This window comes from Mobula hypostoma, chromosome 19 (genome assembly GCF_963921235.1).
Source record: "Mobula hypostoma chromosome 19, sMobHyp1.1, whole genome shotgun sequence".
Taxonomy (NCBI): Eukaryota; Metazoa; Chordata; class Chondrichthyes; order Myliobatiformes; family Myliobatidae; genus Mobula; species Mobula hypostoma.
In genome coordinates this window covers 38,823,527-38,851,325 of record NC_086115.1, presented here as the reverse complement: position 1 = coordinate 38,851,325, position 27,799 = coordinate 38,823,527, and the positions used below count along the sequence as shown (strand labels likewise).

Here is a 27,799-nt window from a genome sequence, read left to right as displayed (position 1 = left end):
TCAAAGTAGATGTTACTACATATTTTTGGCGTCGAGGAGAACTGGTTTTGTGAACGTATCGGCATGTTTTTCGAACGGGAGCTTCGCGTTTCAGATGGCTACGTTTGGAACTATCGGGAAATTTCTGGAAGGAAACGAGGACTGGCCGGAGTTTGAGGAAAGGTTGGGGCACTTTTTCTGTGCTAATGGAATTACTGAGGAGGCTAAGAAGCGCTCTATTCTCCTGAGTGTGTATGGGGCGAAGACTTAAAAGCTAATAAGGAATTTAGCCACTCCGCAGAAAACCGGGGACATTCCATACGACAAACTCGTCAAGCTCGTGGGGAACCACTACAATCCAAAACCTTCTGTGATAGTCCAACGGTGTAAGTTTCACAGCTGTTTCAGGACGCCAGGTCAGTCTGGGGCCAATTTCATGGCCGAGCTTCGGCAGCTGTCGGAGCATTGTGATTTCAGAGCGGTGTTGGATGACATGCTCCATGATCGATTGGTATGCGACGTTAATAATGACGGCATACAACGCCGCCTGTTAGGGGAAACCCCACCGTTGACTTCCAAGAAAGCCTTAGAGATTGCCCAAGGCATGGAGATGGCTGCTGATCATGTCAAGGATATCCAGAAAGCACATGGGGGGGGGGGGTCACAGTCGGCGGCAGTGCACCAAATCAGGAGGGAGACTGGTAAACGGGCAAAGCGGGTGGAATGTTTCTGGTGTGGAGGGACGCACTATGCAAATGATTGCAAATTCAAAGACACTGTCTGCCATGCTTATAGCAAAAAGGGACATTTAGCTAAAAAGTGCAAAAGTTCAAAGGGTAAGATTAAGCCTGGGCGGGGGAAAGCTCAACAGGCTCAGGCAGCCACACACCATCTAGAAGAAGCAGATGAAGAGGCAGCATGTGCCTACAACATGTTTGCAGTGGAAACAGATGAGGAACCACCTGAACCATATTATGCCACAGTTACCATCAGGGGAAAGGACATTAAGTTTGAGATTATTCAGGGGCTACTGCATCGGTCATTAGTGAGGAGACCTACAGGAGGACATGGGGGTCCAACCTGCCTCCCTTTAGACCGTTAAAGTTCAAGGACCTATACGGGGCAGCCTGTACCTCATTTAGGGGTGTTATATGTGGACATTTCAGCGGGGGGTCAGAAGGCTGAAGCTAGGCTAGCGATAGCTAAGGACAGGGGGCCCAGTCTTTTGGGTCGCGATTGGCTTCGCAAAATCCGGCTAAACTGGCATGAAATTAAGTATGCACACACGATGGAGGACATTTTGCAGCGGTACAGTGACGTTTTCAGGGACGAGCTGGGAACACTGAAGGGTGTGACAGTGAAACTCCATGTCGACCCTGAGGCTACACCACGTTTTTTTAAGCCCAGGTCGGTGCCCTATGCCATGAAGGGCAAAATCGAGAAGGAGCTGGAACGTCTACAGAGGCTGGGCATTATTGAACCCACCCAGTTTTCAAGGTGGGCGGCTCCCATTGTTCCAGTTTTGAAGGTAGACAATACGGTGAGGATATGTGGGGGTTATAAGCTTACAGTGAATCAGGTCTCTAGGTTGGAGGAGTACCCTCTGCCATGAGCGGATGATCTGTTTACGACCCTGTCAGGGGGTAAGCTGTTCACAAAGCTGGACATGAGCCACGCCTACCAACAGCTGCTGCTCGACGAGGATTCAAAGGAGTACATCACAATTAATACACACAAGGCGAAAGTGGAGTGAAAGCAGGAAAATCAGAAGGAGGGACATGATCAACATGCGTGAGAGAGAGAGTTAAAGCCGGATGACAATGTCTATGTGAGAAACAATCAGCAATGGCTGCCTGGGGTTACTCTTAAGCAGAGTGGTCCTGTCTCCTACGTTGTTGAGCTGACTGATGGGCGTGTTTTCCGTAGACATCAGGACCATGTGCGCCTGCGTCATGATACCGGCTCAGAGGCAGACAGTTCTATGGAGTTTCCATTTGTGAGTCAGACTACAGGGGAAGCATGTCCACCAGTGACTTTGCCAGAGGGCGAGACGCTGGCAGAGGGGTCAGGGTCCCCTGAAGAGGATGGACATTCTCACGCAGACACACAGACCCCTAGACCCCTCTCATGCCCCCAAAACCAGATCCACCCAAAGCACCCTCACCAGCGGTGCCTGCTGGGTCACCGAGGGTAGTGCGTAGATCATAGCGCACTCGTAAACCTCCTGACAGACGGAATCTTTGACAGGACAGTTCTTTTTTGTTGTTAGATTGCATATTGAATCTGTTATGTTTTCCAGATGGTAAATTGTTGCTGAGATACTAGTATAAGTTTTCAGGGGTACGCAAGTTAATAACACCACTGTTTTTATTTCCTAGTTTTTACATTTGGGGATGTTGGATTTTAAAGGGGAAGAAGTGTTGTAATGTGAGCATTATTAAAAGTAAGTTAATACTAATTAGAATAATGGGGGGGTGTTTTACTTCCGGTGTGCTGTGTATATAGTGTGCCTGCCATGCCATACAGGTTGTGAAAGCCTCTGTATATACATAACGGTTTTGAAGTTCGACATAAAGTTGTTTCTTTGCCCTGAAGTTGTTGAGTGTGCCTTTTTCAAAGTAGAAGTTACAACAAGCCCCATGATCCAAAAAACTTAAGCCCACCCTTTTACACCAACTCCTTAGCCACGTGTTAAACTGTATAGTCTTCCTATTTCTGGCCTCACAAACACGTGGCGCATCTAACTAAATGCTATCTAGTAATTCCTACCAAAGTGTGGCTCTTGGGATTAGAAATTAGTTTTTGTATCTCTAATAGGCTCTACCCTTTATTTCTATTTATTTAGCGATATAGTGCGGTATAGGCCCTTCTGGCTCATCAAGCCATGCCACCCCAGTAACTCGCAACAGACCTACTGTATTAAACCTAACCTAATCATGGAACAATTTAGAATGACTAGTTAACCTACCCGGTATGACTCAACTGTGGGAGGAAACCAGAGGATCCGGAGAAAACCCACACATTACATGCGAAGGATGTTACCGAGTCTCCTTACAGAATGACGCCAGAATTAAACTCTAGAATGGTCCAAGCTGTAATAATGTTGTGCTGACCACTAAGCTACCATGGCACTCTAGTCTTTCATGCACCTAATGATCACTTGATAAGTTACCAGATGGCACTTGCTGGCTTTGTAATACAGCTCAGTAATTGTAGCAGAATTGTATTTTTACAAATAGCTTTGCTTTTATTTAGTTTTCGTTTAAAGAACTTCATAAGTATAGGGAAAATACTAGGCAGCATAATTAAAGTTTTGCTGAAAGCTGGGTTTGAGAAAAAAAAGCAATTAAGTATCTAAATACTGTGGTACCAATGACAAACTTAAGAGGGATGCTGTATGAATAATTAGAGTTGGAATTGATTCTCCAATTTGAAGTATTTTAATATCTCTAGAAAATAGAAGGATTAGAGTTATAGTCTTTATATTAGTACTGCAGTTCTTGTTGTAGAAACTAAATGCACTCTTGCTATTTGTTCTGGAATACTGCCAATGTATTTGCATTTCATATTAGATAGCAGGTGTTTTACCCCCTATACAGGTCACTGCTTCTAATGTTGGTATTGCAAAACCTTATGAAGTGCATTGTGGCAGGGAGTTTAAAGAAATTATGATTTATTGCTTTAGTAAACACATAGCATTATCAGATGCACAATGACACCTTGGTTCCGTAGTTGTGTCGGCTAAGTCCTACTTTTGTTTTTCAGATTCCACGTAGTCCCTCTAATTAGGTTTAGAAGCTAACCTATAAAAGATAATTCCATGCCAGCTCCACTGTATAACCTTTGTCACCATTCTTTTTGCCTTGGGGTAGGTCTGGCTGATTCAGGTGTAATTAGTGATACAGTGATGGACATAAGCTGTTTAATCATGAGAGCCAAATAAGTAATTGAAGGACAATGAATCAAATATTAAACAAAATTATTATATGCAAATAAAGTTACCAGAATTACCATTTATATTTGTATAAAGCTTGTTTTACTTGACTTTTTCTTTGTTTTGCAGTAATTTAGGAATTGATGTGTTTGATGCAGAGCCGGAGCCAGAGCCAGAGCCAGAGCCAGAAATACTGGAACCTTACCCCTCGTACTCTTTAAGACCACATGGCCGTAGGCCTATGCTTGATGATTTTCCAGAGTAAGGAAACAAGTTATTTTTCATATGGGTCACTGAACTATTCCAGACAGAGATGAAAATCTTCAGAATATTAATGGTATATCAGATGGAGAATCATCACAGACTTGAGATAAAGGGCCATTTAGTCCACTGTGTTTGTGTCAGTTGAAAAAGAGCTAGCCAGATTAATCTTTCCTTCCAGCATATTAGCCCTTGTCATTGTAGGGTACTGCTCTCAAAGTGTATATCCAAGTATTGATTTAAATATGCTATGAATTCTGCTTTTACCATCCTTTTCAGGCAGTGAGTTCCAAAACCCTTTGCTACTCTCAACTGAAACTTCCCTTCTTTCTTTGATCCTGTATCATGTATTTTCACTATTGATCCCACTGCTAAGGGAAATGGATCCTGTCTACCGCACATAAAATGCTGGAGGAACACAGTAGATCAGGCAGTGTGTTTATGATCTTATATACTGTGCCTTGGATAATAAGGGAAACCTTTTATTTGCCTTTCTAACCATTGTATTGACCTGTTTTGTTACATTTTCAGCATCTTTTCTTCCACTCATCTTGCTATCCTTCCATTTATTGCATACTTAATTTGCCACTCTACCAACTAACTGACCCCCTCTCTGCAGTCACAAGTCATATTTCCTTTCACTGTCAACGACACATAAAATTTTGCATAACTACATTAAAACTGAATGATGATCTCTTGGTGTATATCTTGAACAAGAGAAAGTTCTCTAAAGCAGAAATATATTTTGCAATGAACAAGACAATTCCTACATGTATTTAAAAACAAGAGGGACTAGGGACAGAGTAAGACTACTCAAGGATAAAGGAGGGAATATATGTTTGGAATCAGAGAAAGTTATCGAAGTACTCTGTATTGGGTCTGTTCTTGTGTTTTACTGCTTTGTGCAATGAGAGGAAAGGTGAAACTTATAAACCTTGGAATATATGTCCAGAAAGTAGGCAGAATATTTTCCTTTCTTAGCCAATGATCAGAAGATGTAAGAGCAGGGAGGTTATAGTAGGTTTAGTAGGTTGTAAAGAAGACTTGACTACAGCTTGAATAGTGCCTACATTTCTTGGTTTTTCAAGAAGATTTAGGCAGAAAATGTGATTTTGCTGGAGAATGTGTTGTAGAGCTTTATAAAGATTTTGCTAGGATTTGGCATGTCTAACTTATGAACCAAGATGGAAATGGCTGGGTTTGAGTTCCTTAGAACAGAAAGGCTGAGAAATAAATAATTGAAGTATTTAAAATGGAGGGGTCTAGACCAAGTAAGTAGGAAAAACCAACTGCAAGTTTTGCAGCAAAGTAAAAAAACTTGAACCATTACTGGTAGAAGGATTAAGAGAGAGTTCAGGAAAAATTCTTTCTACCCACAGGACGTTAGAACCTTGGAACTTGCTGCCTAAAAGAGACACTCGTTAAACTTAAAATGCGTGGATGTTTACTTGAAGAGCTGTGACTTGGAGGGTAATGAATCTTGTGTTGAGTGAGATTTGATTGGGTATCTATCTTTTAACTTGCTCAAATATGTTGGGCTGAATGGCTGTCTTTTATGTCATAAATTTTTATGAACCTAATTAACTCTATATGCAAAAACTTTGTTGGAAAAAATACAAGAGTATTCCTGTGAATCTGCACCAAACATCTGATTTGCATCTAATCATACAGCTTGAACATTCTGTATGTTTCAGCTAAATGCATTGTGTACAAAATTTGTTTGCAGAGTCTCACCAAAATCACTTCCAATTTTAAGAAATGAATGTTTCAAACTTGAGTATTTACTCATTATGACTTGTGGCAGTTCTTTTAAACTCAAACCAAGTTGCATTTGAATCTTTGCCCCATCCTCTTTTATTGATTGTTTTCTATTATACATCTCTGAAGATAGGTTTTCTAAAATGACACTTGATATGTTTGATGGATTTGATGCTTGTATAATATAAATAACACAGTGTTTCTTATCTCACTCGATCACCTCCATCCCAATATAGGCCTGATTCACGGCGTGGTCCATCATATGGGGGACTGCCTCTTCCGGCAAGAGACTTTGACGTTCCCCCGTATAATAGATGGCATGACAGGTAAATTACTATTTTTAATAATCTTTAAAGTGGAATTTTCACACCTACTTAAAACTTGTTGCTCATTATAAGCCTTCAGTAATCTTCCTATTATAAAGATCCATCCTGATTAGGCCCTGCATGTTGAAAGAGCCTTTTACACCATAAAGGCTCTAGCACAAACACACGAATGCTGGCCTGTAGTGTAGTGGCATCCTCACCAGACTTTGAGGCAAGTGCTCTTGGGTTCAAATCCAGCTGGTTCTTAGTACGCTTTCACGCTTTCCATCTGTGCTGACTTGAGCATCAAGGTAGTAACTCGGCCTCACAAAAAGAACAGACAAAAATGTTAAAGAAATGGCAAAGTTTCTACCCAATGCGCCACCGGGTGTGATAAGAAACAACAACAAACTAAATTGTGCCCTGTCTGGATGTGCTAAAAAATGTACAGATCTATTCCCAATTGCAGTCACAGGTTTTTCCAGAACTGACATTTCTTTAAAAAAAAATCACAAACTGAATACCTATTTTCAAAAACACTTCTAAATCTGAAAAAGCTTTAAAACATTTAAATATGATCTAGGACATTTTGTTTTAAAAGCCATTATCAAAGATTTATCTATTTAGAAATCAATAACTTTTCTAAAAGTTTTTGAATGACCAGACACCCTTCTGAGACTCTTATAGCCTGTTCCTTTTAAGGTGATGATCCTTTCTGTCTAGGATAGATTTAAGGCAAATGTGACATGTTACTGGGTTTTTGTCAGCACTTTTGTGTTACCCTGCTTGCATATGTATTTGAAAAATGCTAAGGTTTGTCAGATATGCAAGGAAATTATGATAAATGCTGACAATTTTACCATTAACCTGCAAAAATGGATCGAGTCATTGTTTTATTTTCAATTTTTTTTGGGGGGGGGCAATTTCTACTTCATCTATTATGTTACATCTTTCACAGTATGCATAACAAGTATTAAAAGAAAAGCTACATTAATTTTCATTAATGTTAAATAAAGGGTCATAGAAAAGTACAGCACCAAAACAGGCCTTTGATCCATATAGTCCATGCTGAACCATTTAAACTGCCTAGTCCCACCGACCTGCACCCGGACCATAGCTCTCCATACCCCTACCATCTATATACTAATCCAAACTTCTCTTGGTGTTGAAATCATGCTCACATGCTCTACTTGCACTGGGAACTTTCACTCATGTATATAATTTTTAAGTGAATTAATTGATATTGTCTCTGACATACCTTTTTTACCCTAATTATGAATTTTATTTTCTTTGGAAAGAATTGTTCCCTAAGTTCTTTTTTACTACTCCTTTTGGTTTCTAGGTTCTGCGGGTAAATGCTTGTAGTCTGTGTAATTGACCTTTGACAGGAAGTGATGCTTGCACATAATTTTAGTTTAATTTCTATAGTTCTGTTATTTGGATCTTGTAGCAAAACCTTGGCAATGTGATTGAAAAACTATTAATAGAGTGAGAATAGGCAGGGCATAGAAGGAGGGGTGGAAGTTGTTTTCTGAATGGTCACAAGATCATTGTAATATTTCCTTAAATGTCTTTACGTAATGGCCAAATATTGATTGTGTACATGAATTACTACAAAGAAGTGAGGTAAATAATGAGATTTTATTTTACCCATTTGAGCTCTGCATTTTGGGTAGCTAGTAGCTCCGTGGAAAAAAATGCTGGCTAGTTATAGCATGTTTCTTTCATATGAATGCATTGCAATGCAGGCATCAGGAGTATGCTAGTCAGATACAGGTATGTGGTAATCGGGAAAATTAAAAAGCCTTCTTGGAAGTCTGGAGTTGGGACTTCAGTCTGCCACCTGGGGATTTGTGCCAATCATGAACTACTTTGCTTTGCAGGGATGGCTGCCGTAGCAAAGCAGTTAAGTTTTACTCCAGTGGCTAACAATGCATTATGTCACAGCAATAGCATAGGATGCTGCAAGACTGGTCTAATTGACTTGGCCAAATAATCCTGGTTTAATTTTTTTATCAAGCTACTCACATTTGTGGCTTGAATTTCTCTCATTGTCTGTTGGGTTTATGAAGAGTAGCTCTTTGGCAACAGGCAAGTCCTGCTTGGAAGGTAGACAAATCATAGTTTGGTATTCAGGCTGAGAAGCATTTAGATATGTGGCCTAACGATGAACAGATGGGAACTAGTCTAAAGTCAGTACTCACAATGTTAGCGGGACAGCAGACCTGAATGTGGAGGCAAGCTTCCAGACAAACATCTGCAATGACAATCAATATAGCTGATTTGCAGTAGCAATTCCTTTTTAAAATGGTACCTTCAGATTTGTGAATGCCTCATCCAATTCATTTATGAACATAGATAGTAAAGTTCATCCTGAAGGAACTTGTACCTTCCATACTCATCTGCTTGTAAGGCTAATGAGGATGTAATCTCCTCTTTTTTGGTACCTTTGTGAAGGTACCAAACTCCACATGATATTTTTCCTATATCATTGTGCAGCACTTCCTTGAAATCTTTCTTAAATATATTACACAACACTACAAACTTTATTTTGATCCACATATTAGCACAACAGTCCTTGAAGGATTCTACCAGGTTAGTGAGAAGGGATCTCCATTTTCCAAAGTGCTGCTCTTACAGTTGCCATCTTTTAAAGTAAAAACGTTCTTTTATTAATCATCTCTCAGTTTATTTTAGGAGCGTATGATCTTTGTCCTAGATCAATTATTCAGTATTGTTTCCCTGAGTATTAAGTGTAGGCAAGGAAATGAGACTGGATCATTTAAATATATTCCTGTAGAAAAAATTGTGGCCATTGTAATGGTATACAAAACCTTGCACTCATTTTTTTGTTTAGACCACGACCTCTTCCACCTCCACTTCCTCCACCACCACCGTCACTTCTTTATGGTGAACACAGACAGCTTTCCCGTTTTGATGACTACGGTCCAGAGGAATACATTGGGCGTTCAAGGTAATTATCAATTTCCATTGGTTAATGATGAATACTCAAAATTATAAAATAAATGAATTTTCATCAGATCAGGTCTTCAATTCTGAATTCCCATTCTCCTAGTATGTCCTAGATGTCTAAAACTTTTTCTGAACTTACCTGTCTATTATTGACAGATGTATTAGTGAAGAGCTGTGTATATCTGTAGAAATTGTATAAACATACACATGTACAATCTTGGACATCAGTTTGCTTGGGACCAGTGAAGCTCAACAAGGAATTGGAAGAAAATAGACCCATACATTAAATGAAAGAACTTCAGTTTTGGAGGCTTAAACTAATTCATTTATTTAAAGGAACATGGAAAAAGGTGTATTCTCACTAGCAAATTTGACAGTTGTGTGCTCTTTTTAAACCTAGGTTTAACCATTTCAACGAGCATCGAGGGATGCGTAATCTGGAAGAAAATTCACGTCTACATAGTAGATATGCTCCGTATTCTACAAGACTGCCAGCACCTCAGGATCGCTACAGGGAGGATTTTGAAAGAAAGCCTTATTCCATATCAGGCAGAAGAGAATTAGAATCACAGAGTACTGCCCCAAATGCAATATTTACACGCGATTATAATCATGGTCAGCCACCAGAACGTGGTCCTAGTTTGAGTAAATTAGGTGGTGGATTCTATGATAATTTTGATAGCTTCCGTGACTATGAGTGGAACTAACTAACCACTATATTTAATGTATATTCATTTGTTTTTATTTTTGGGATGGTAAGCAAGCACTTGTATTTTTCATTAGAGGTTTGCTTTTTCCAAAATTTTAATACTGAGGGACCACAAACTTCCCCCTTTCCCACTCCAGACTTTATTTATTTCTGTTGAGTTGGCACCATATACTTAAAGCTGCTATCTTTGGCGGTATGTAATATGATACAAACAGAAATAGTTGGTCATTTCTTTCTGTATAAATTAGTATGAAAATATGCTTATTGTCTTGGTTCAAAAGTTTTTTTAAAGATAAATTTCTGAGCACAACAGACTGTAGATAACTTTTTTAAAATAAAGTTAGAGACCTTAAATGTAACCTAAAAGTGAATTGCACAGGTTGCCTCCTATAATTTACCGTTAGAAATGTCCTTTTTTTAAATGTTCCGCACATGTTGAGAAATGCAAATTACATCAGGAAATCGTTTTTTTTTATCTTGGTCATTTCTTGCTCCAAATAAGCTAACTTCTGTGATTTGGAACTTGCTGACTAAGTTGTAAAATTCGGTCAGATGGCCCAGGTTCTACCTGCTGAGTTCACAGAACCATGTTCAGTCAAATAGTAATAAAAATAAATGTTTTGTGTTTTAAAATGTGTTGAGATGTTTGTTTTTTGCTCCATCAAAAGTCAATTTTATAGAAGCTTTTTGCAATTACCTAGCAGCGCATCATATTAGATTAATATTTAACTGCTGATAAAGAAGCAACACATTTCAATCAGAGTGGGTGATGCACTAGCTGGCATATGGAAAGGAAGATAATGCTCCTGTAAAGAGATATTGTATTGATCTTCCATGACTAGCATTTCCAGGACTTTGTTTTTGTTAATGGTTTGCTTTTGAATTCCAGATGTTCCTATTGCATTGCAAAATTATTAGAGATACAGAAACTGGTTGACAATTGAGAAATCTAAATGTAGCATTCAAGAAACAAAATGTATTTAGAAAAAAATTAAATTTTTGAAACTTGAATAAGTTTGGTTCGAGTACAAAGGTCCTGTAAAACTGATTTGTTTTAGAAAATCATGAATAATTTTAAAATTGACAAAATAAATTAAGATCATTTTAGAAATAATACAATCAATTTGGTCAACTTTTACTGCAACCTAATAGATGGGATGTAATCAGTGAATACTTCAAATTTGTGATTATTGGTATGACATTTGAAACTGAGTTTGGAGCCATCTGTTAGATGTATAGGATAACAACCTATTTTTCATTTGGTCTACCCTGCCTGATTGATTTCCCTATTCTTTCGATCCACTCTAGCTCTTCTCCCTCAATCCTCCCCCTTCAATTCCCCATTTGGGGTTGCTGTATTTAACCGTAGGTCTGTGGCTATTATGTGGAAGTTCAAAATCTCCATTCCTGTCTCGAAATTCAGTTTCTTACAAAAACATTTTTAGGAACATCATAAAGTCAGGTGGTATTCAACTCTGAGAACTATTTAATACATTGAGGTCCTATAAATTAGACATTCTTAGAAACCATAAATATAGTTGGTAATAATGCCTCCACACATGCTCTGGGAAGGTTTTTACTTGAGGCCTGTAGCATTTATTTTGTATGTTTAATGTTTCAAAATGAGGCTAAAATTTAATTAAGGCCATTACCCATCACCCCTACTGGGGCATACACTGCCAACAGCAGCTTGCCAGAATCCTCTGTCCTGGGCCAGTCTTTCAAGTTGATCCCAGGTGTAATCCATCTTGTGTCTTCTAGATGAAAATCGTGCCTCTCTCAGGGACGTCTTAAGAGTTTCTGTCGGTGTTGCATAGCACTGGGTTTTTTACTGGATGAGGTTGCTAGTCCCATACACGACCTTCCTCCTGGAGTGTCCATGGTGGAGTTAAGACCATCACTTCGGGTGGTTGATAAATGTCTTTTTTGATACTTTTTTCCTAACTATTTATTGAAAAATCTTTAAATTTGGCTGCCGTTTCTAATTGTAATTTTCCAGGTTTCCTCTTGATTACAAATTGCTGCAGTTCTAAATGGTTGGTGTTCAACTAGCAAAAGGGAAAGTTTGACAAAATAAATGAAACTTGCATTATGCATATGAAAGAATGTATCCAAGTTTGTAAAATGCATAATTGTGCATCGTGCACGTTATGTATACTCTTCAAAATCGAATGCGATTAGATGCCAAAATATTGTTTTGTTTTTCCCTATAGTTTACTCTTTAATCGTGTGTTAGGGTGGGGAAGTGTTATTGACCTGAAATGTCAACTGTTTCTCTCCACTAATATCACCCGGTCTGCAAGCATTGTCAGCATTTTGTTAAGATGTACTAGAAAATATTAAAATTAAGCTGCCCTTTTGGTAAAAATTTGTACATTTCATATTACCGTCATTAGGAAAATTTGAAATGTGAACTTCACAAGGTTGCCTCTGGATTGATGGTAATGCCGCCACCGTCATTAAGATATAAATCTATTATAACAGCTCGTGCTTATAGTGCTTACCGGCTATAATAAATATAAATGTTTAAACTGGGCCATAGAAAATGACACTGGCATTTGATCGTACTTGATAACGGAAGTTTACATCCGGATACAAATTTTATTTTTCTGTCCCTCTCCAGTGAGCCTTCGCAGTGGAAGTCAGAACTAAATATAGTCTATAAGTGAAGCCGCGATGAAGAATAATTCGATTTGAAAATCCAGTTCCAAGTCTAAATGTTTCTACTAAAATTGTCACGGTGGCTACTCCAGCTAATTTTATCAGTGGTTGAAACATTATTTTTTAGCGGTACGTTCCATCATTGGAGGACAATTTCTCAACCAAATTGTCTAATAAAGTTGGTGCCCATTTTCCCCAAGGCAGCGTGGATAAGGCCCGAACGGTAACTCTCCCTCCTCCGCCAGGAACTCCACCGACTCCCGCTGCAGGAAGCGCTTCTCCACCCGCACCGTCGGCCTGTTTTCTCAAAGACCTCGATTGAGATTGGCCGTCTGAAGCCACTACAGCCAATCAAATGGGGGGATACATGGAGATGACAATAAATGCAAGATGGCTCCTCATATAAATCCACGCGCCGAGAGCGGCTTCCCTGTTCGCAAAAAAGTCGTTTTTCTTCACATTTTTATGCGATACGTTTCTCGACCCTGTCCGGAGGGCTAACCGGCTGTTGTATGTTACCGAGCCATAAATCAGCGATCACAGGGCAGTCGATGCGGTGTGGGATTTAAGTGTTTTGATCTTCTGCGTCGAGGAGATGAATTAAAGCCCTTCTGCCGGCTCTGAGGTTTATTGCGGCGCGGCCTCCGGCGTTGCTGCTGAGACGAGCCCTGCATGGGCCGCCGGTGAGCTACAAATGCTGCAGTAAAGCCGCGAGTATTGTGCAAAAGCAGGACGGCGACTCATTGTGTGCTACAGATCCTTAATGGCGGTTTCGAGGTTAGTGTTTTAGCTCCCCCATATTAACATTAAACGAAAAGAGTATGGAAGGAAAGGCCTCTGATTAGATCCAAGCCAACGAGGTCCGCCGTTCAATAGTAAATTATAAATCTCGCAGTAAACTGAGCTCGAGCTAGCAAATGTCTCTGAAACTTGTTTGCCATCTTAGTGTGGTTGTAAATACTAACGTTGGGCATTGAGGCCTGTCGGAGAAATAATGACAAGTGATGGTTGGGCCAGCGAAGTCAAAGCTACAATTATTTACAGGATAAATGTCCAGGATTGGGTTTTACATTACTGATGATATGTAGAAATTCTTGTTCGTCAGATAGGCACAATAGATTAATCTGGGTTCGTATTGACACGTACTGAATCACCAGTCGCCTTCTATTATTCACCTACAGTTTACAATGCATTCCGAAAGTTAATATTGGTAATCTAATATTATGGTCTCTTAATAAAGGATCTTGTAACAAATAAATTATTTTCTAAATTAAAATAGAATTATGCTGTGAATAGTATTGGAATAAATTTGGTTGATCTTAATCCAAACCCTAAGAATGCCTCTAAAACGTAATTTCCTGTAATTTCCACGTAACTGGGACCCAGCGAATAACCTTATTACTTTGTGATTCGTGAGTAGAATGAGCCACAGCCCTCAGAGTAAGAAAAAAAGACAATGCTGAAGGCGATCAGTAGATCAGTTTACGTCTGGGAAAGCTAATCTTTCATCATCAGCTTTTGAAGTGTGATATGACCATACGCTTGATGTCTGAATTTTGCGCATCTTGATTGGATGTATTGAGTCATCTAAAATTCTTTAGTGTTTATCAATAATTTTGTTGCAACCACAGTTGCTCTGCTCATTGCTTTAAAAAGTCATATGTATTAACTTCAAACTTATTGGATATAGTATTTGTATTTCCTCGCTTGCGTCCTGTAAATTGAATTTAAGCGTTAAAGCACAAACAATATGAGAATTAAAAATTATAGTAATCCCAAACCTGCATCCTTGTTTATTCACTTCCTTGTACTCCTTACACCATAATGATAAAAAAAAATCACTTCTAATGAATGGTCATAGAATTGAATCCTTAAACTGTTTTTATTTCAGAAAATGCTTCCAGATCTATAGAATATTTCTGTCACTTATCTCATATTTCCAGAAATTTGGTACTATCCTTGGCAAGAAATTACTTGCCTTTTCATGACCACCCCCAGTAATTTATTCATTGTTGTGATTGGTTTTAAATACTTGCAGCTTTCAGAATAGATTTTCATGATTTTTGTTTTAACTTCTGCAGTGAGTGGCTTAGAGAAAAGTATGGAGGTGTTGGGGTGGGAGATAGAATCGAGACATTCTGTATCAGACATTTTTAAGCTGTTTTGTATAGAAGTTTTGGTTTTGTTCTATTTTAAATTTGTGAAGTACAAATAACACTCAAAATCAGCAGTCTTTTCTGTACTTATCCAGTTTTATCAGTGGCATTTACCAGTAGAGTTCTAAATTTCACAAAAGATAGTTGAAAATCTTTAGTCTTTGGTGGATACCTATTCCCCTCTAATTTTTTTTTAAAAACCATATTGTGACTGAAGTTGCAATCTGCTGCCAAAAGTCATTAGAAAAGTATCTCAGTCATTATAATATTGGGCCCAGGGAAATCACATAATTACATGAATTCTTAAGCATCTGTATAGTAACCCACAGATGAATGAGTTTTATACAGTTATCACCATTTTTAAGTTGAGTGTGGCAGCCAATTTACGCACTAGATAATTCTACAAATTGCAATTTGGTAGTTTTCCCAATCTGCTTTGGTAATGTTTGTTGAGTGATTATATGCTGTCTAAAACAGTTCTGTCGTATCTTCTTCCAGCCTTTTGATCAGGTAAACAGGGTGTTCACTGGCTTTAGCGAATCATGTGAAAATGTCAAAACTGAAATAAAGTATTAACTTGACTGAAATGTTTGCCTATATTATTTACTCACTTGAGTTTAAACCCCATTTCAGGCTTGATCACGAAAATTTAGACAAGCTATTCATCAGTCTGCTCATCTCATATTTTCTGTAGCTTGTTCACAGCTTAGGTCAGTGTTCAATCCTGACCTCAGATACTGTTTGCAGAATTGGTACACTCTGTAGTGGGATGGGGGTCCTCAAGTTTTTGGTTACCTACCAAGTCGCAATAATATTGAAGCTCTGGTCAGGGAAAAAGGAGAAGGCATATATCAATTACAGGGAGGTTGGATTAAGTGAATTCCTTGAGGAAAAAATATATTCAGGAAGAGCAAAAGGTGACACGAGATGATAGAGAAAATAAAGGAAAATCCTAAAAGATTCTACAAGTATCTAAAACCAGGGAACCAGGGAGAAAAATTGTTTTCCTTAAAGATCAGTTTGGTTCTCAGTATGGAATCATGGAAGATATCAAAGTCTTAAGTCAATACTTCTCATTTATATTTACTTTGGCGAAGATATGGAAGATTGAGATTTCATGGAAGAGAACAGTAATGTCCTAAAACAGTATTGACATAATGAAAGGGATATTGATGACATGATAAATCCCCAGGGCCTGACCAGAGGTATCATGGGGCATTGTGGGAAGCAAAAGAAGAAATTGTTGGGGGCCTAGCAAACATTATTGTATGTTCCTTATCCACAGGTGCAAGATGGGAAGGTTATGAATAATGTAACGTTCTTTGTGCAAAGACAAGCCAGGTAGCCAAGTCTTCTGGACCCAGTGGTGGGAAAGTTGCTGGAGAAGATTCCGAGAGACAGAATATAGCAGCATTTGGAAAGAAAAAGACTGTTAGGGATAACATAGCTTTATGCATGGGAAATCATGTCTTGTGAATTTAAATTTTTTGAAGAGATAATCGAGGATTAACGAGGATGTCGGCAAAGTTATTGTTCATGTGGATTTTAGCAAAGCATTTGAATCAGAATTCAGAATCAGGTTTATTATCACTGGCTGTGTTGTGAAATTTGTTAACTTAGCAGCACTACAATGCAATACATAATATAGAAAGAAAAAGTAAATCAATTACAGTATTTGATTAAAAAAGTACAGAAACAGAAATAATATTTTTTTTAAATGAGGTTGTGTTCACGAGTTTGAAGTCCATTTAGGAATAGTGTGGTGGGGGGAAGAAGCTGTTCCTGAATCGCTGAGTGTGTGCCTTCAGGCTTCTGTATCTCACTGACGGTAACAATGAGAAGAGGGCACGCCCTGGTAATGGGGGTACTTAATAATGGATGTCACCCTTCTGAGGCACCACTCCTTGAAGATGTCTTGGGTACTACGGAGGCTTGTACCCAAGATGGAGCTGACTAGTATTACAACTTCTGGTAGCTTCTTTTGGTCCTGTGTCGTAGCCCGCACCCCACCCTCAAACCCGATAGGGAAAATGCTGTCCACGGTACATCTATAGAAATTTTTTTGTGTTTTAGTTGACGAAACCAAATCTCTTCAAACTCCTAATGAAATATAGCCACTGTCTTGCTCTCTTATAGCTGCATCGATATGTTGTGACCAGGTTAGATCCTCAGAGATCTTTACACCCAGGAACTTGAAATTGCTCACTCTCTCCACTTCTGATCCCTCTGAGGATTAGTTTGTGTTCCCTTGCCTTACCCTTCCTAAAGTCCACAGTCAGCTCTTTGGTCTTACTGACATTCAGTGCAAGGTTGTTAGCGACACCTCTCAACTATGTGGTACATCTTTGCACCCTTAGAATCATAAACAAGAGAAAATCTGTGGATGCTGGAAATCCAAGCAACACCCACAAAATACTTGAGGAACTCAGCAGGCCAGGCAGCATCTATGGGAAAAATGTACAGTTGACATTTTGGGCAGGACTTGCTGAAGGGTCTTGGCCCGGAACATTGACTGTGCTTTTTTCTATAGATGCTGCCTGGCATGCTGAGTTCTTCCAGCATCTTGTGTGTGTTGCTTGGATTGCCAGCATCCGCAGATTTTCTCCTGTTTATGATTCTAAGGGTGCAAAGATGTACTTGCTGAAAGTGGGGAAGAGGGCATAAGGCACAGTGCCCTCAATCAGAAAAGGTGGATGGTCACAATATTTTCCCCCAGAGTACAAGAATCTAAAATTGGGGGCATAGGTTGAAGGTGGGGGGAAGGACCTGAGGGACAAGTTTTCTACAGTGAGCACTGAGTATACAGAACAAGCTGCCAAAGGAAGTGGGAGAGCTGGGTATACTTAGAACATTCAAAAGATATTTGGACATGTATGTGGGTAGGAAAGTTGCAGAGGTTCCCAACCTAGTGTCCACAGGCACCTCAGTTAATGGCAGGGATCCATAGCATGAAAAAGGTTGGGAACCCCCTGGTCTAAAGGGATCCAGGCTAAATGCGGGCAAATGGGATTATTTGGGTTGTATTTTGGTCATTGTGGTGTATTTGACTGAAGAGCCTGTTTCTACACTCTACAATGTTAGGACAATGACATTCTGGTGGATTAATTGATAACTTTAAATGATCCTTTTGTGTAAGCTAAAGGGGGTGGGGATTGATGGGCATGTGTGATAGAAAATAAGTTGCAGGATACTGAAAAATAAGAGAACTAAATGCTTTGGGCCACTGGCCCATGGGTCACTGTAGGTGTAAGATAAGGTGGGATGACATCATGGAATGTAAAGCCATCTTGTACTTTAAATGAAAGCTTTGCTTTGCTGCAAGTGATGGTTGCTCAGAGTTAGATGGGAGGAGCATTACGCCAGTCCCAGGCATTGGGTATAGTTAAATCTGTGACTGTAAACTTCCACCATCTGCAGATTTTCTCTTGTTTGAAATTCTTTACGTTTCTTATCACCTTTGTAATAAAGAAGATTCCTAATTGTAAAACACTTTACAATAGATGGCACTTTTGACTCCTCTTTCATAATTTTATTCAAGTTGATAGTGAACAATTGTTGCCTTGACTGAGGCAGTCTTTGGTTAATCTAAACCCAAAAATTAGAACCAGTGGGCATAAATCGGGTGAAAAATCATTTAATCGGGATCAATTAATGGGTTCTGGCATGCTTATATTTTATAACTGCATTGTAATTTTCTTTCAAATTTATATTATTTAAATCAAATGAATTGAGCATTTTTAATCTAAGTGATGCTTAGATAAGCCAAAGACACCAGGTATATTTTAGGAGGCCTTGGAATCTGAAAGAATTCACTGTGGAAGACACCTGCAATATGTCAGAAATTCGAGTGTCAGGGAGCAGAAGTGAGTGTAATTGCTATTACTAAAGAAGGTACCGGGGAAGCTGAAAAGTCAGAAGGTAGATAAGTCACTTGGACTAGATGAACTACACCTCAGGGTTTGGAAAGAGATAGCTGAAGAGATTGTAGTGACATTAGTAAAGATCTTTCAGGAATCACTAGATTCTGGAGGGCTGGAAAATTGCAAATGTCATGCCACTCTTTAAGAAGGCAGGGAGGCAGAAGAAAGGAAAGTATAGGCCAGTTAGTGTGACTTCAGTGGTTGGAAAGATGTTGGAGCCTCTTATTAAGGATGAGGTTTTAGGGTACCAGGAGTCACATAATAAAATAGGCCAAAGTCTGCTTGGTTTCCATAAGGGGAAATCTTTCCTGACAAATCTGTCGGAATTCTTTGAAGAAATAACAGGCAGGATAGAAAAAGAAGAGCCGTTGGATGTTGTTTACTTGGATTTTCAGAAGGCCTTTGACAAGGTGCCATACCTGAGGCTCCTTAACAAGATAAGAACCCATGGTATTACAGGAAAGATACTAGCATGGAGAGAAGATTGACTGACAGGAGGGAAGAGTCAAAATAAAGGGATGGGTGTTATTCTGGTTGGCTGCTGGTGACTAGTGGAATTCCGCAGGGGTTGGTATTGGAACCACTTTTCACATTGTATATCAACAGTTTGGATATCAGAAATAACAGAATTGATGGCCTTGTAGCTAAGTTTGTAGATGACACAAAGATAAGTGGAGGAGCATATGGTGTTGAGCGAACACAGAATCTGCAGAAGAACGTGGACAGATTGGGAGAACTGGCAAAGAAGTGGCAAATTGATTATAGTGCAGGGAAGTATATGGCCATGGACTTTGGCAGAAGGAATATAGGCATAGACTTTTCTAAACAGAGAAAATTTAATAATTAGAGGTGTAAGGGGACTTGGGAGTCCTTGTTCAGGATTCCTTAAAAGCTAACTTGCAGGTTGAATCAGTGGTAAGGAAGACAAATGCAATGTTAGCATTGATTTTGAGAGAACTAGAATATAGAGCAAGGATGTGATTCTGAAGCTTGTAAGGCATTGGTCAGATCGCTCTTGGAGTAGCGTGAGCAGTTTTGGGCCCCTTCTCGGGATTGGAATCGGGTCTAATATCACCAGCATATTTCATGAAATTTGTTAACTTTGTGGCAACAGTACATTACATGATAAATATAGAGAAAAAACTGAATTACTGTGTGTGTGTGTGTTAAATAGTTCAATGGGTAGTGCTAAAACAGAAATTAAAAAGTAGTAAGGTAGCATTTATGGGTTCAGTGGCCATTTAGAAATCGGATGGCAGAGGGGAAGAAACTGAATTCCTGAGCGTGTGCCTCTGGCTTCTGTACCTTTTTTCTGATTGTAACAATGAGAAGCAGGCATGTCTTCTGGGTGGTAGGGGTCCTTAGCGATGAAGCTTGCCTTTCTGAGGCACAGATTTTTGAAGATGTCTTGGATACTACAGAAGCTAGTATCTATAATGGAGCTGCCTAATTTTTCAACTCTCTGCAGCTTACTTCGATCCTGTGCAGCAGCCCACCCCCCCCCCCAATACCAGATGGTAATGCAACCAGTTAGAATGCTCTCCACAGTACATCTGTAGTGGTTTTTAAGTGTGTTAGGTGACAAAACTAAATCTCCTCAAACCCCTAATGATATATGGCCTCTGTCTTGCCTTCTTTATAGCTGCATTGCTAAGTTAGGTTTTCAGGGATATTAACACCCAGGAACTTGAAATTGCTCACTCTCCTCTTTTGATCTCTCTATGAGGATGGGTTTGTGTTCCTTTGTCCTACCCTTTCTGAAGTCCACAGTCAGTTATTTGGTCTGACTGACATTGAGTGCAAGGTTGCTACTGTGACACCACTAACTAACTGGTATATCTTGCTCCTGCGCGTCCTCTCGTCTCCATCTGATACTCTTCCAACAATAGTTGTATGGTCAGCAAATTTATTGATGGCATTTGATCTATGCCTAGCTACACAGTCACTGGTGTAGAGAGAGTAGAGTAGTGGGCTAAGCACACATCCCTGAAGTGTGCCAGTGTTGGCTGTCAGCAAAAGATTGTACTCCATTGGAAAAGGTCTCAAGGAGGTTCATGGGAATGACTGGGGGAACGAAAGGGTTAATGTATGAGGAGCATTTCATGGCTCTGGGCCTGTACTTTGTTACATATTTTGTTACTCAGGCAGTATTTTTTTAATCTATACCTTTTTAACTATTTCCATGAAACTTCAACTAATTGAGACTGTGGTGTAATTAGACCAAAATATACTGGTCCTGATGTGTTCTGAATTAACCAGATTCCACTGTATCTGGTAAATAAAGTTGCTTGTCTATAAAGTCACATGGCTGCCTACAATTAGCACATCTGTGGGAGATGATGCTTGTATATAAACTCAACTAACAAAATGTGTTTATTAAATTATTAAATGGACTAGTTAATGTGTATCATGTTGGGAAAAAAATTGTTCTTGGAATGTGTTTAATTGAAAGCTCAACATTTTGACCTAACTAAGGGCTTAAAGTCCCCATAGCTGCCAGGTAAACCACACATGGGAATCGCTTCAGCAATATCTAATTACAAGTTTAAGTTTAAAGGTCTAACTAGCACCCTCATAAATAGCTGCAGTAAATATAAGTGCATAATTGTGTTCTTTTTCTTTGCCGTTTCTTTTATAGAAATTTGTGCTAAATGAGTAGACTCCAGATGTTTGGGTCTAGAAAGCCTATTTAAGTATTGTCGTAAGACAAGGAAAATAACTAATTAAACCAACTCCAATAAAACTTTTTTTGAAACTTCCTCTAGAATTTGTACAATGCTATTACTATTTAAATGTTCAGCATTAGCAAACGTTCAAATGTTTTGCAGTAAATAATTTTCATGTACAATAATATTGCATCAAAGTACTAAAAGCCATTATTTTTTCTTTTCAATAGACTTGATCGTCTCTTTATTTTACTTGATACTGGGACTACGCCAGTAACTAGAAAAGCAGCAGCTCAACAATTGGGTGAAGTTGTCAAACTCCATCCTCATGAACTGCATAACCTGTTATCCAGAGTAAGTAGATAGAATAAAACTAACTTGATTCATATGTGTGTACACATCTGATTTAGGAATTGCAACTTTTTAAAATGTACAGTATTTGGTGGACCTGCAAAGAGTAGAAGCATACTTCTTTTAAAAAACACAATAAATTAATAACATTTGGATTTCATTGATAATTATATGTAAAGGTAAATGCCACAGATTTTTCAATTACCCTGATTTTGTGGTGATTTTGACAGTGTTTCAGTACTTGGCAAACCTGTGATATTTGCATATGTCTCACTTTATACAGAAGTAAATCAGTGATCCAGTTTGTCACCATGTTCTGTGTTATTTGTCACTGTGTGCCTGAAGTCAATCTGAAATCATTTGAGTTGATGTGAATAGATGAGTTTTTCTCATGTCCCTCTGAAATTAGTGTATTTATTTTGCGTGCTTGAGTTCTACATGAATTTCTAATCATTATTAAGCTTCAAATACTATAATCCAACCTTACTGCTTTTATTTTTTGTTGTATTTCTTTCTTTAATCCTGTATGCTTCAAGCTTTATTTATATATAAATTTTAATGCGATGCTTCCATTCTGAGGATTTTTTTCGTGTGATTGGCTTCTGCATTCAATTACTATATTGTTGGGTGCCAGGAATCCTGTCAAACTGATGACATTGATTATCAGAAAAGCAAGACCTTCATGGAGAACTTTTTTTACAATGACAATGGGAATTGCAGTCACTTCATTGTCTACAGATTCTGGGCAAATGATTTTGGGAAATCTGAAAGGAATGGTCGTTACGGAGTTAGTAGTGAGAAGCAGAGACTGGTGGTGGAGGTTTGCTTGGTCCATGGATGTTGTTGGGACCCTTGATGCTTGGGATATACTGAAAGGTCTCTTTCTGCACTGTAAGTCTCTTGACTCCGTGGCAGTGAATCTGTGAAGGGTGTTAGACGTGCCTTAGATTGTAGTTGGATATTTTGTAACATTATTGAACATATTTAATTTATGTTTATTAATAACAGATGTGGGGCACTCAACTTCTTAAATTTCCTCCCCCATTTAATAAAATGGCTCAACTGACTAATCTAAATTCTGTAATCCAGCCTACCTTTGTAACCTTTCATGTCCTTGCATACTGTCAATACATCTAAAGGTATTCAAAGACTCTGCTTCAGCCACCCATTCAAAAAGAAAGTTCTAATGTCTTGCAATGCTTTAAGAGAAAATAAAATTGCTTTCTTTATCCTAAGTAGGCAATCTCTTTTAAACCTTAACCACTTGTTCTGATTTTCCTGCAAAAGGGAACGCCCCCTTTATGTCCACCTGTCGAAGCCTCTCCGAATCACATATTTCAAACTTGATTTGCTGCCAGTAGTGTTCAGTATCTTACAGTGAAAGTAGATGTCCTAATACTATATAAAAACAGTATTCATTTATCTGAATGAGACTGTAGATCATGCTTTAATCAGACAAGAGGTAAAAGGTTTTGAGTTGTTTCTTTTGTTATTTGAGAAAATGATGTTATTTATCAGTTGCAGCTTTTACCAGGATTTTGTGGAATTAATGCATCAGATAGCATTTTATAGAGTCTACTTTTGCAAATATATGTGGATATTGGAAAGCTGTTGCAAATAGCCCTTTTTCCCCTTAAGCATTTTGCATGTGTGTTCATTTTGCAGTTGATCTTGCTGGCACAGAGACTTCAGTTTTACAAACATGCAGTTTTATAAAACATTGATTTTTCCTTTGCTGCTTCGCTTCCTTAACATTTTCTTAATTCATTGTCGAATCATTTAAAAATTGAAGTAAAGGAACTACAATGGATTCCAGTTAATAGGGACACATCAGGACCAGTACGGTTTGGCCCAATTAAGCAGCTGTCTCAATTAGCCAAAGTTTCATGGAAATAGTCAAAAACATGTATATATTTAAAACAAACTTCTCTTTAACTGGGTAACAAATTATGTATTTAAATCAAATACAGAACAAATTGGAATGCTACTAATACTACAACAGAACTATAGAGCTGTATATTAGTTCCTAATAGTTGTTGATGGAGGAATTAATTCAGTGTATGTTTCATTGTTCTTTTGATCGACTGTAAATGAACAAAATCAATGCAGACACCCAGTATAGATAACAAACTGTCTTCATACAATGCTTTCGCCGATTGCATCCTTCAAATTTATTTTCATTGTAACTTTCAAGGTTATTGTCGATATTGCATTATTTGTAGTGCCTAAATTATTGAAGTAGTGAACACATTTCATTTTTCACTCCCGGCCGTTTCTAGCTCCTCTAAGTCTGAAAGCTGGAAACTGCATTAGTAAAACAGTTCTAAATTGTCTTACTGGTTACTTCTCACCAACTCTCAAAAAATCATTTTTTTTGAACAGAAACACGAAAGTGACATTATTTGAAGATGGTGTAGTGTTGACAGCCACACAAGTACACGTGACTGATGCTAGTTAGAAACTGTTAAGAAACAGTCTCCTGTCCAAAATAAGCACCATAGTATTCCAAATAAAGAAAGGGAATCCCTGCTACTAGTTTTTGTTCTTTTAAGAGTTGGCCCAAATAAGCGGCTGCCCCGATTAACTGGAATCTAATCACTGTATTCTAATTTCCTAGTTCAGGCAAAATAGTGTATTCTTTATCAAGTTTGCTTAAACAAGTGCTTGACTGATTCACACACATTCCAGATCCCCAACAGAAAGTTTTTTGCTCCATAGGTGATGAGAAGGGAAGCAGTCATGCTTCCAAATGAAATTGCTGTGTACCTGGGAAAAAAAATTTGGTTGTGAAATATGAATAGAGACAGAATGGAACTGATAGAACTTCTGTATAAAGAACCAGCATAAGCACAATGAGTTAAATGTGCTTCTTTGTCATTATGATTTTGAATGATTTAATTTCTTGAATTATTTCAGATCAGAGTTTCTTATTTGAGTGCCCCTTCTATTTAAATCTCATAGCTAAGAGGGTTGTTTTGATAAGGATATTTTTGATGTATTGCTTTCTTTCTGTTGATAAATCATGATGCTGAAATCTATAAAATATCCATGTTATCTGCAAATTAATAGGGACATAGATTTGAACAAATCTCCAAAGGCCTGGCATGCAGTTCCTAAAGCTAAGCGCACAAACCTTCCCATGCACCTTTGGGAGATAATAAAAAAACAAACAAAATGGTTGCAAAAACAGAGAAAAGAAAGCAGTCTTAGAGAGGAAGATGGGAAGCCCCAGAGAAGCAACTGTAGCTTGTCGGGGGAAAAAGGGGGGAAGATAGATGTGGAGAAGGAAGTATTTGAATTTAACTACTTAGTGATCTGACAGATGTTGAGTATTTTGCAGCTAGTGAAGTATTTATTGAAGTGCTATGAAATAAAAATATACCATAAATAACCAGAGTATCTGACTGATTATATGAAGAACTAGAAAGTCAAATTATCTCCCTTCAAAATTTTCTAAAGGGATTATTTCATCTACTTGAGAAACCAGGCACAGTCCTTGTTTAATTTCTCATTTGATATCAAGTGTTTGTGACAAAGCAGTGTTTGCGCAGTACCACATGATACCGTCTGCTGGACTGTTTCATATTTTATTGTGTGCAATTGTGATAGCTTTAGAGGGGAGATGTGAAAAGATCTTCCCACCGTTACTGCAAATTACAATAAAGATTTTGCTTCATTCAGAAAGTATTGTTTTGGAGAGCTCAGTTGATGAGGTCTGAAGAAGGATTAAAATATATAATTATAACCGGTGAATTAAAATTGATTTTAAAGGAAAATTGATTTTTAAATAGAAATCCAGAAGAAATTTAGGTGGCCTGTCAAATTTACTCTATCATGTACTCACAACTATTCTGCGTTCAATTTCTTGAAAACAAAAAATAGATTAGTGTTTTTTGGCTTTAACTTCTGAATAGTGTTGGAAGTTGCTTTGTCAACCTGTAACCAAGTGCTGAAGATGAGCAGTCCATTTGGAAACCTCCGGGGGTCTAGCAAATAGATTCTTAAACCACAGATTGTCAATTGTAATTAGGGCAAATTTTGTCTGGTTTTTTTTTCCTCTTTTTGAAATTCTTGGACTTTCAGATTGCATTCATAGAACACCTACAAGATGGCTTTTAAGAGCAGCTTGTTGTTGAGCCTACTAAGGGTCAACTATTCTGGATTGGGTGTTGTACAAAGAACCAGATATGATTAGGGAGCTGAAGGTAAAGGAACCCTTAGGAGACACTGATTATAATGTGATTGAATTCACCTTGCAATTTGAGAGGGAGAAGCCACAGTCAAATGTATCAGTATTAAAGTGGAGTAATGAGGACTACAAAGGCATGAGAGATGGACTGGCCGAAGTTGATTGAAAGGAGACACTAGCAGGAATGACGGCAGGGCAGCAATGGCTGGAGATTGTGGAAGCAATTCAGAAGGCGCAGGATAGATATGTCCCAAACAAAAAGTAGTATTCTAATGGGAAGATGACACAACCATGGCTGACAAGGGAAGCCAACATAAAAATAAAAGAGAAGGCAGATAATAGAGCAAAATTTAGTGGAAAGTTAGAGGAAGGGAAGCTTTTAACAACCAACAGAAGGCAACTTAAAAAAAAAACTATAAGGAGGGAAAAAATTAAATATTAGGTTAGCTAGTCGATAATATCAAAGGGGATATAAAAACTTTTGTCAGATATATAAGGTGTAAAAGAGAGATGAGAGTAGATAATGGATTGCTGGAAAATGATGGTGGAGGGGTAGTAATGGCAGACAAGGAAATAGTGGATTAACTGAATAAGTATTTTGCATCAGTCCTCACTGTGGAAGACACTAACAGTATTTTGGAAGTTTGAGACTGTCAGGGTGCAGAAGTAAGTACAATTGCTATTACTAGGGAGAATGTGCTTGGGAATCTGAAAACACTGAAGGTAGATAAGTCACCTGGACCAGATGAACTTGCACCTCAGGGTTCTGAAAGAGGTAACTGAGGAGATTGTGGGGGCATTAGTAATGATCTTTCAAGAATCACTAGATCCTGGAATGATTCTGAAGGACTGCAAAATTGCAAATATCTCTCCACCCTTCAAGAAGGGAGAGAGGCAGAAGAAAGGAAATATAGGCCAGTTAGCCTGACCTCAGTGGTTTGAAAGATATTGGAGTCGATTGTTAAGAATGAGGTTTTAGGGTAGGGAGGCACATGATAAAATAGGCCAAAGTAAGCATGGTTTTAAGGGAAAATCTTGCCTGACAAATCCAGAATTCTTTGAAGAAATAACCAGCAGGACAGACAAAGGAGAATTGGTGGATGTTGTGTACTTGGATTTTCAGAAAGCTTTTGATAAGGGGCCACACATGAGGCTGCTTAACAAGTTAAGAGCCGGTGGTATTACAAGAAGGACACTAGAATGCATAGAACATTGGCTGATTGGCAAGGAGGCAAAGAGTGAGAATAAAGGGAGCCTTTTCTGATTGGCTGCCGGTGAGTAGTGGTGTTCTGCAGGGTTGGTGTTGGGACTGCTTTTTACGTTGTATGTCAGTGATTTGGATGACAATTAATGGCTTTGTGGCTAAGAAAAATGCGGGGGGGGGGGTATTCATTGAAATCTATCAAATATTGAAAGGCCGAGACAGAATGGATCTGGAGAGGATGCTTCCTTTAGTTGGGAAGTAAAGGACCAGAGGGCACAACCTCAGAATAGAGACACTTCTATTTAGAATGGAAATGAGGAGGAATTTCTTTAGCCAGCTGCTGATGAATCTGTGGAATTCTTTGCCACAGGTGGCTGTAGAGGTTAGGTCATTAGGTATATTTAATTCGGAAGTTGATAGATTCTTGACATCAGCTTTTTGGATATCAGAAGTTTCAGTTCATTGTGATAGGACTGATTTTTTTTTAATGCCAAACCTAGTGGTATATATTGTGTTTTTTTAAAAAAATACTTTAATTGCCTTCTCTTCAGATTTTTAGTTTTTTCTCTCTCTGCCCAGTGGATTGCAGTAGTATTGTAGTTGCATTACCATATTGGTATTGAGGTATTGCAGTTGTGTTACTGTATTGGTAATGGGCCAACCTGCAGTGAAATTCCAGGGAACAAGTTCCACTGTGGTATTTTGGGAAACACAATCTTTACTGATTGTGTTT

At 38.5% G+C, this 27,799-nt stretch overlaps 2 protein-coding genes across 3 annotated transcripts in view; both read left to right on the top strand.

Moving 5' to 3' along the window:
- LOC134358983 (RNA/RNP complex-1-interacting phosphatase-like) overlaps positions 1-10,965 on the top strand; it is a 48,499-nt gene extending 37,534 nt beyond the window's left edge. The window contains exons 9-12 of the mRNA XM_063071734.1: positions 4,043-4,174; positions 6,169-6,258; positions 9,095-9,211; positions 9,611-10,965. Of these exons, the coding sequence (XP_062927804.1) occupies positions 4,043-4,174; positions 6,169-6,258; positions 9,095-9,211; positions 9,611-9,917 (646 nt within the window). The 3' untranslated portion in view covers positions 9,918-10,965. The remainder of the gene's footprint in view (positions 1-4,042; positions 4,175-6,168; positions 6,259-9,094; positions 9,212-9,610) is intronic.
- Positions 10,966-12,197: 1,232 nt separating this feature from the next.
- The window catches only part of btaf1 (BTAF1 RNA polymerase II, B-TFIID transcription factor-associated), an 88,384-nt gene continuing 72,782 nt past the window's right edge, over positions 12,198-27,799 (top strand). For both annotated transcript variants that reach the window (XM_063071732.1, XM_063071731.1), the window contains exons 1-2: positions 12,198-13,357; positions 21,553-21,676. In XM_063071732.1, coding sequence (XP_062927802.1) covers positions 13,344-13,357; positions 21,553-21,676 — 138 coding nt within the window. In that variant the 5' untranslated portion in view covers positions 12,198-13,343. The remainder of the gene's footprint in view (positions 13,358-21,552; positions 21,677-27,799) is intronic.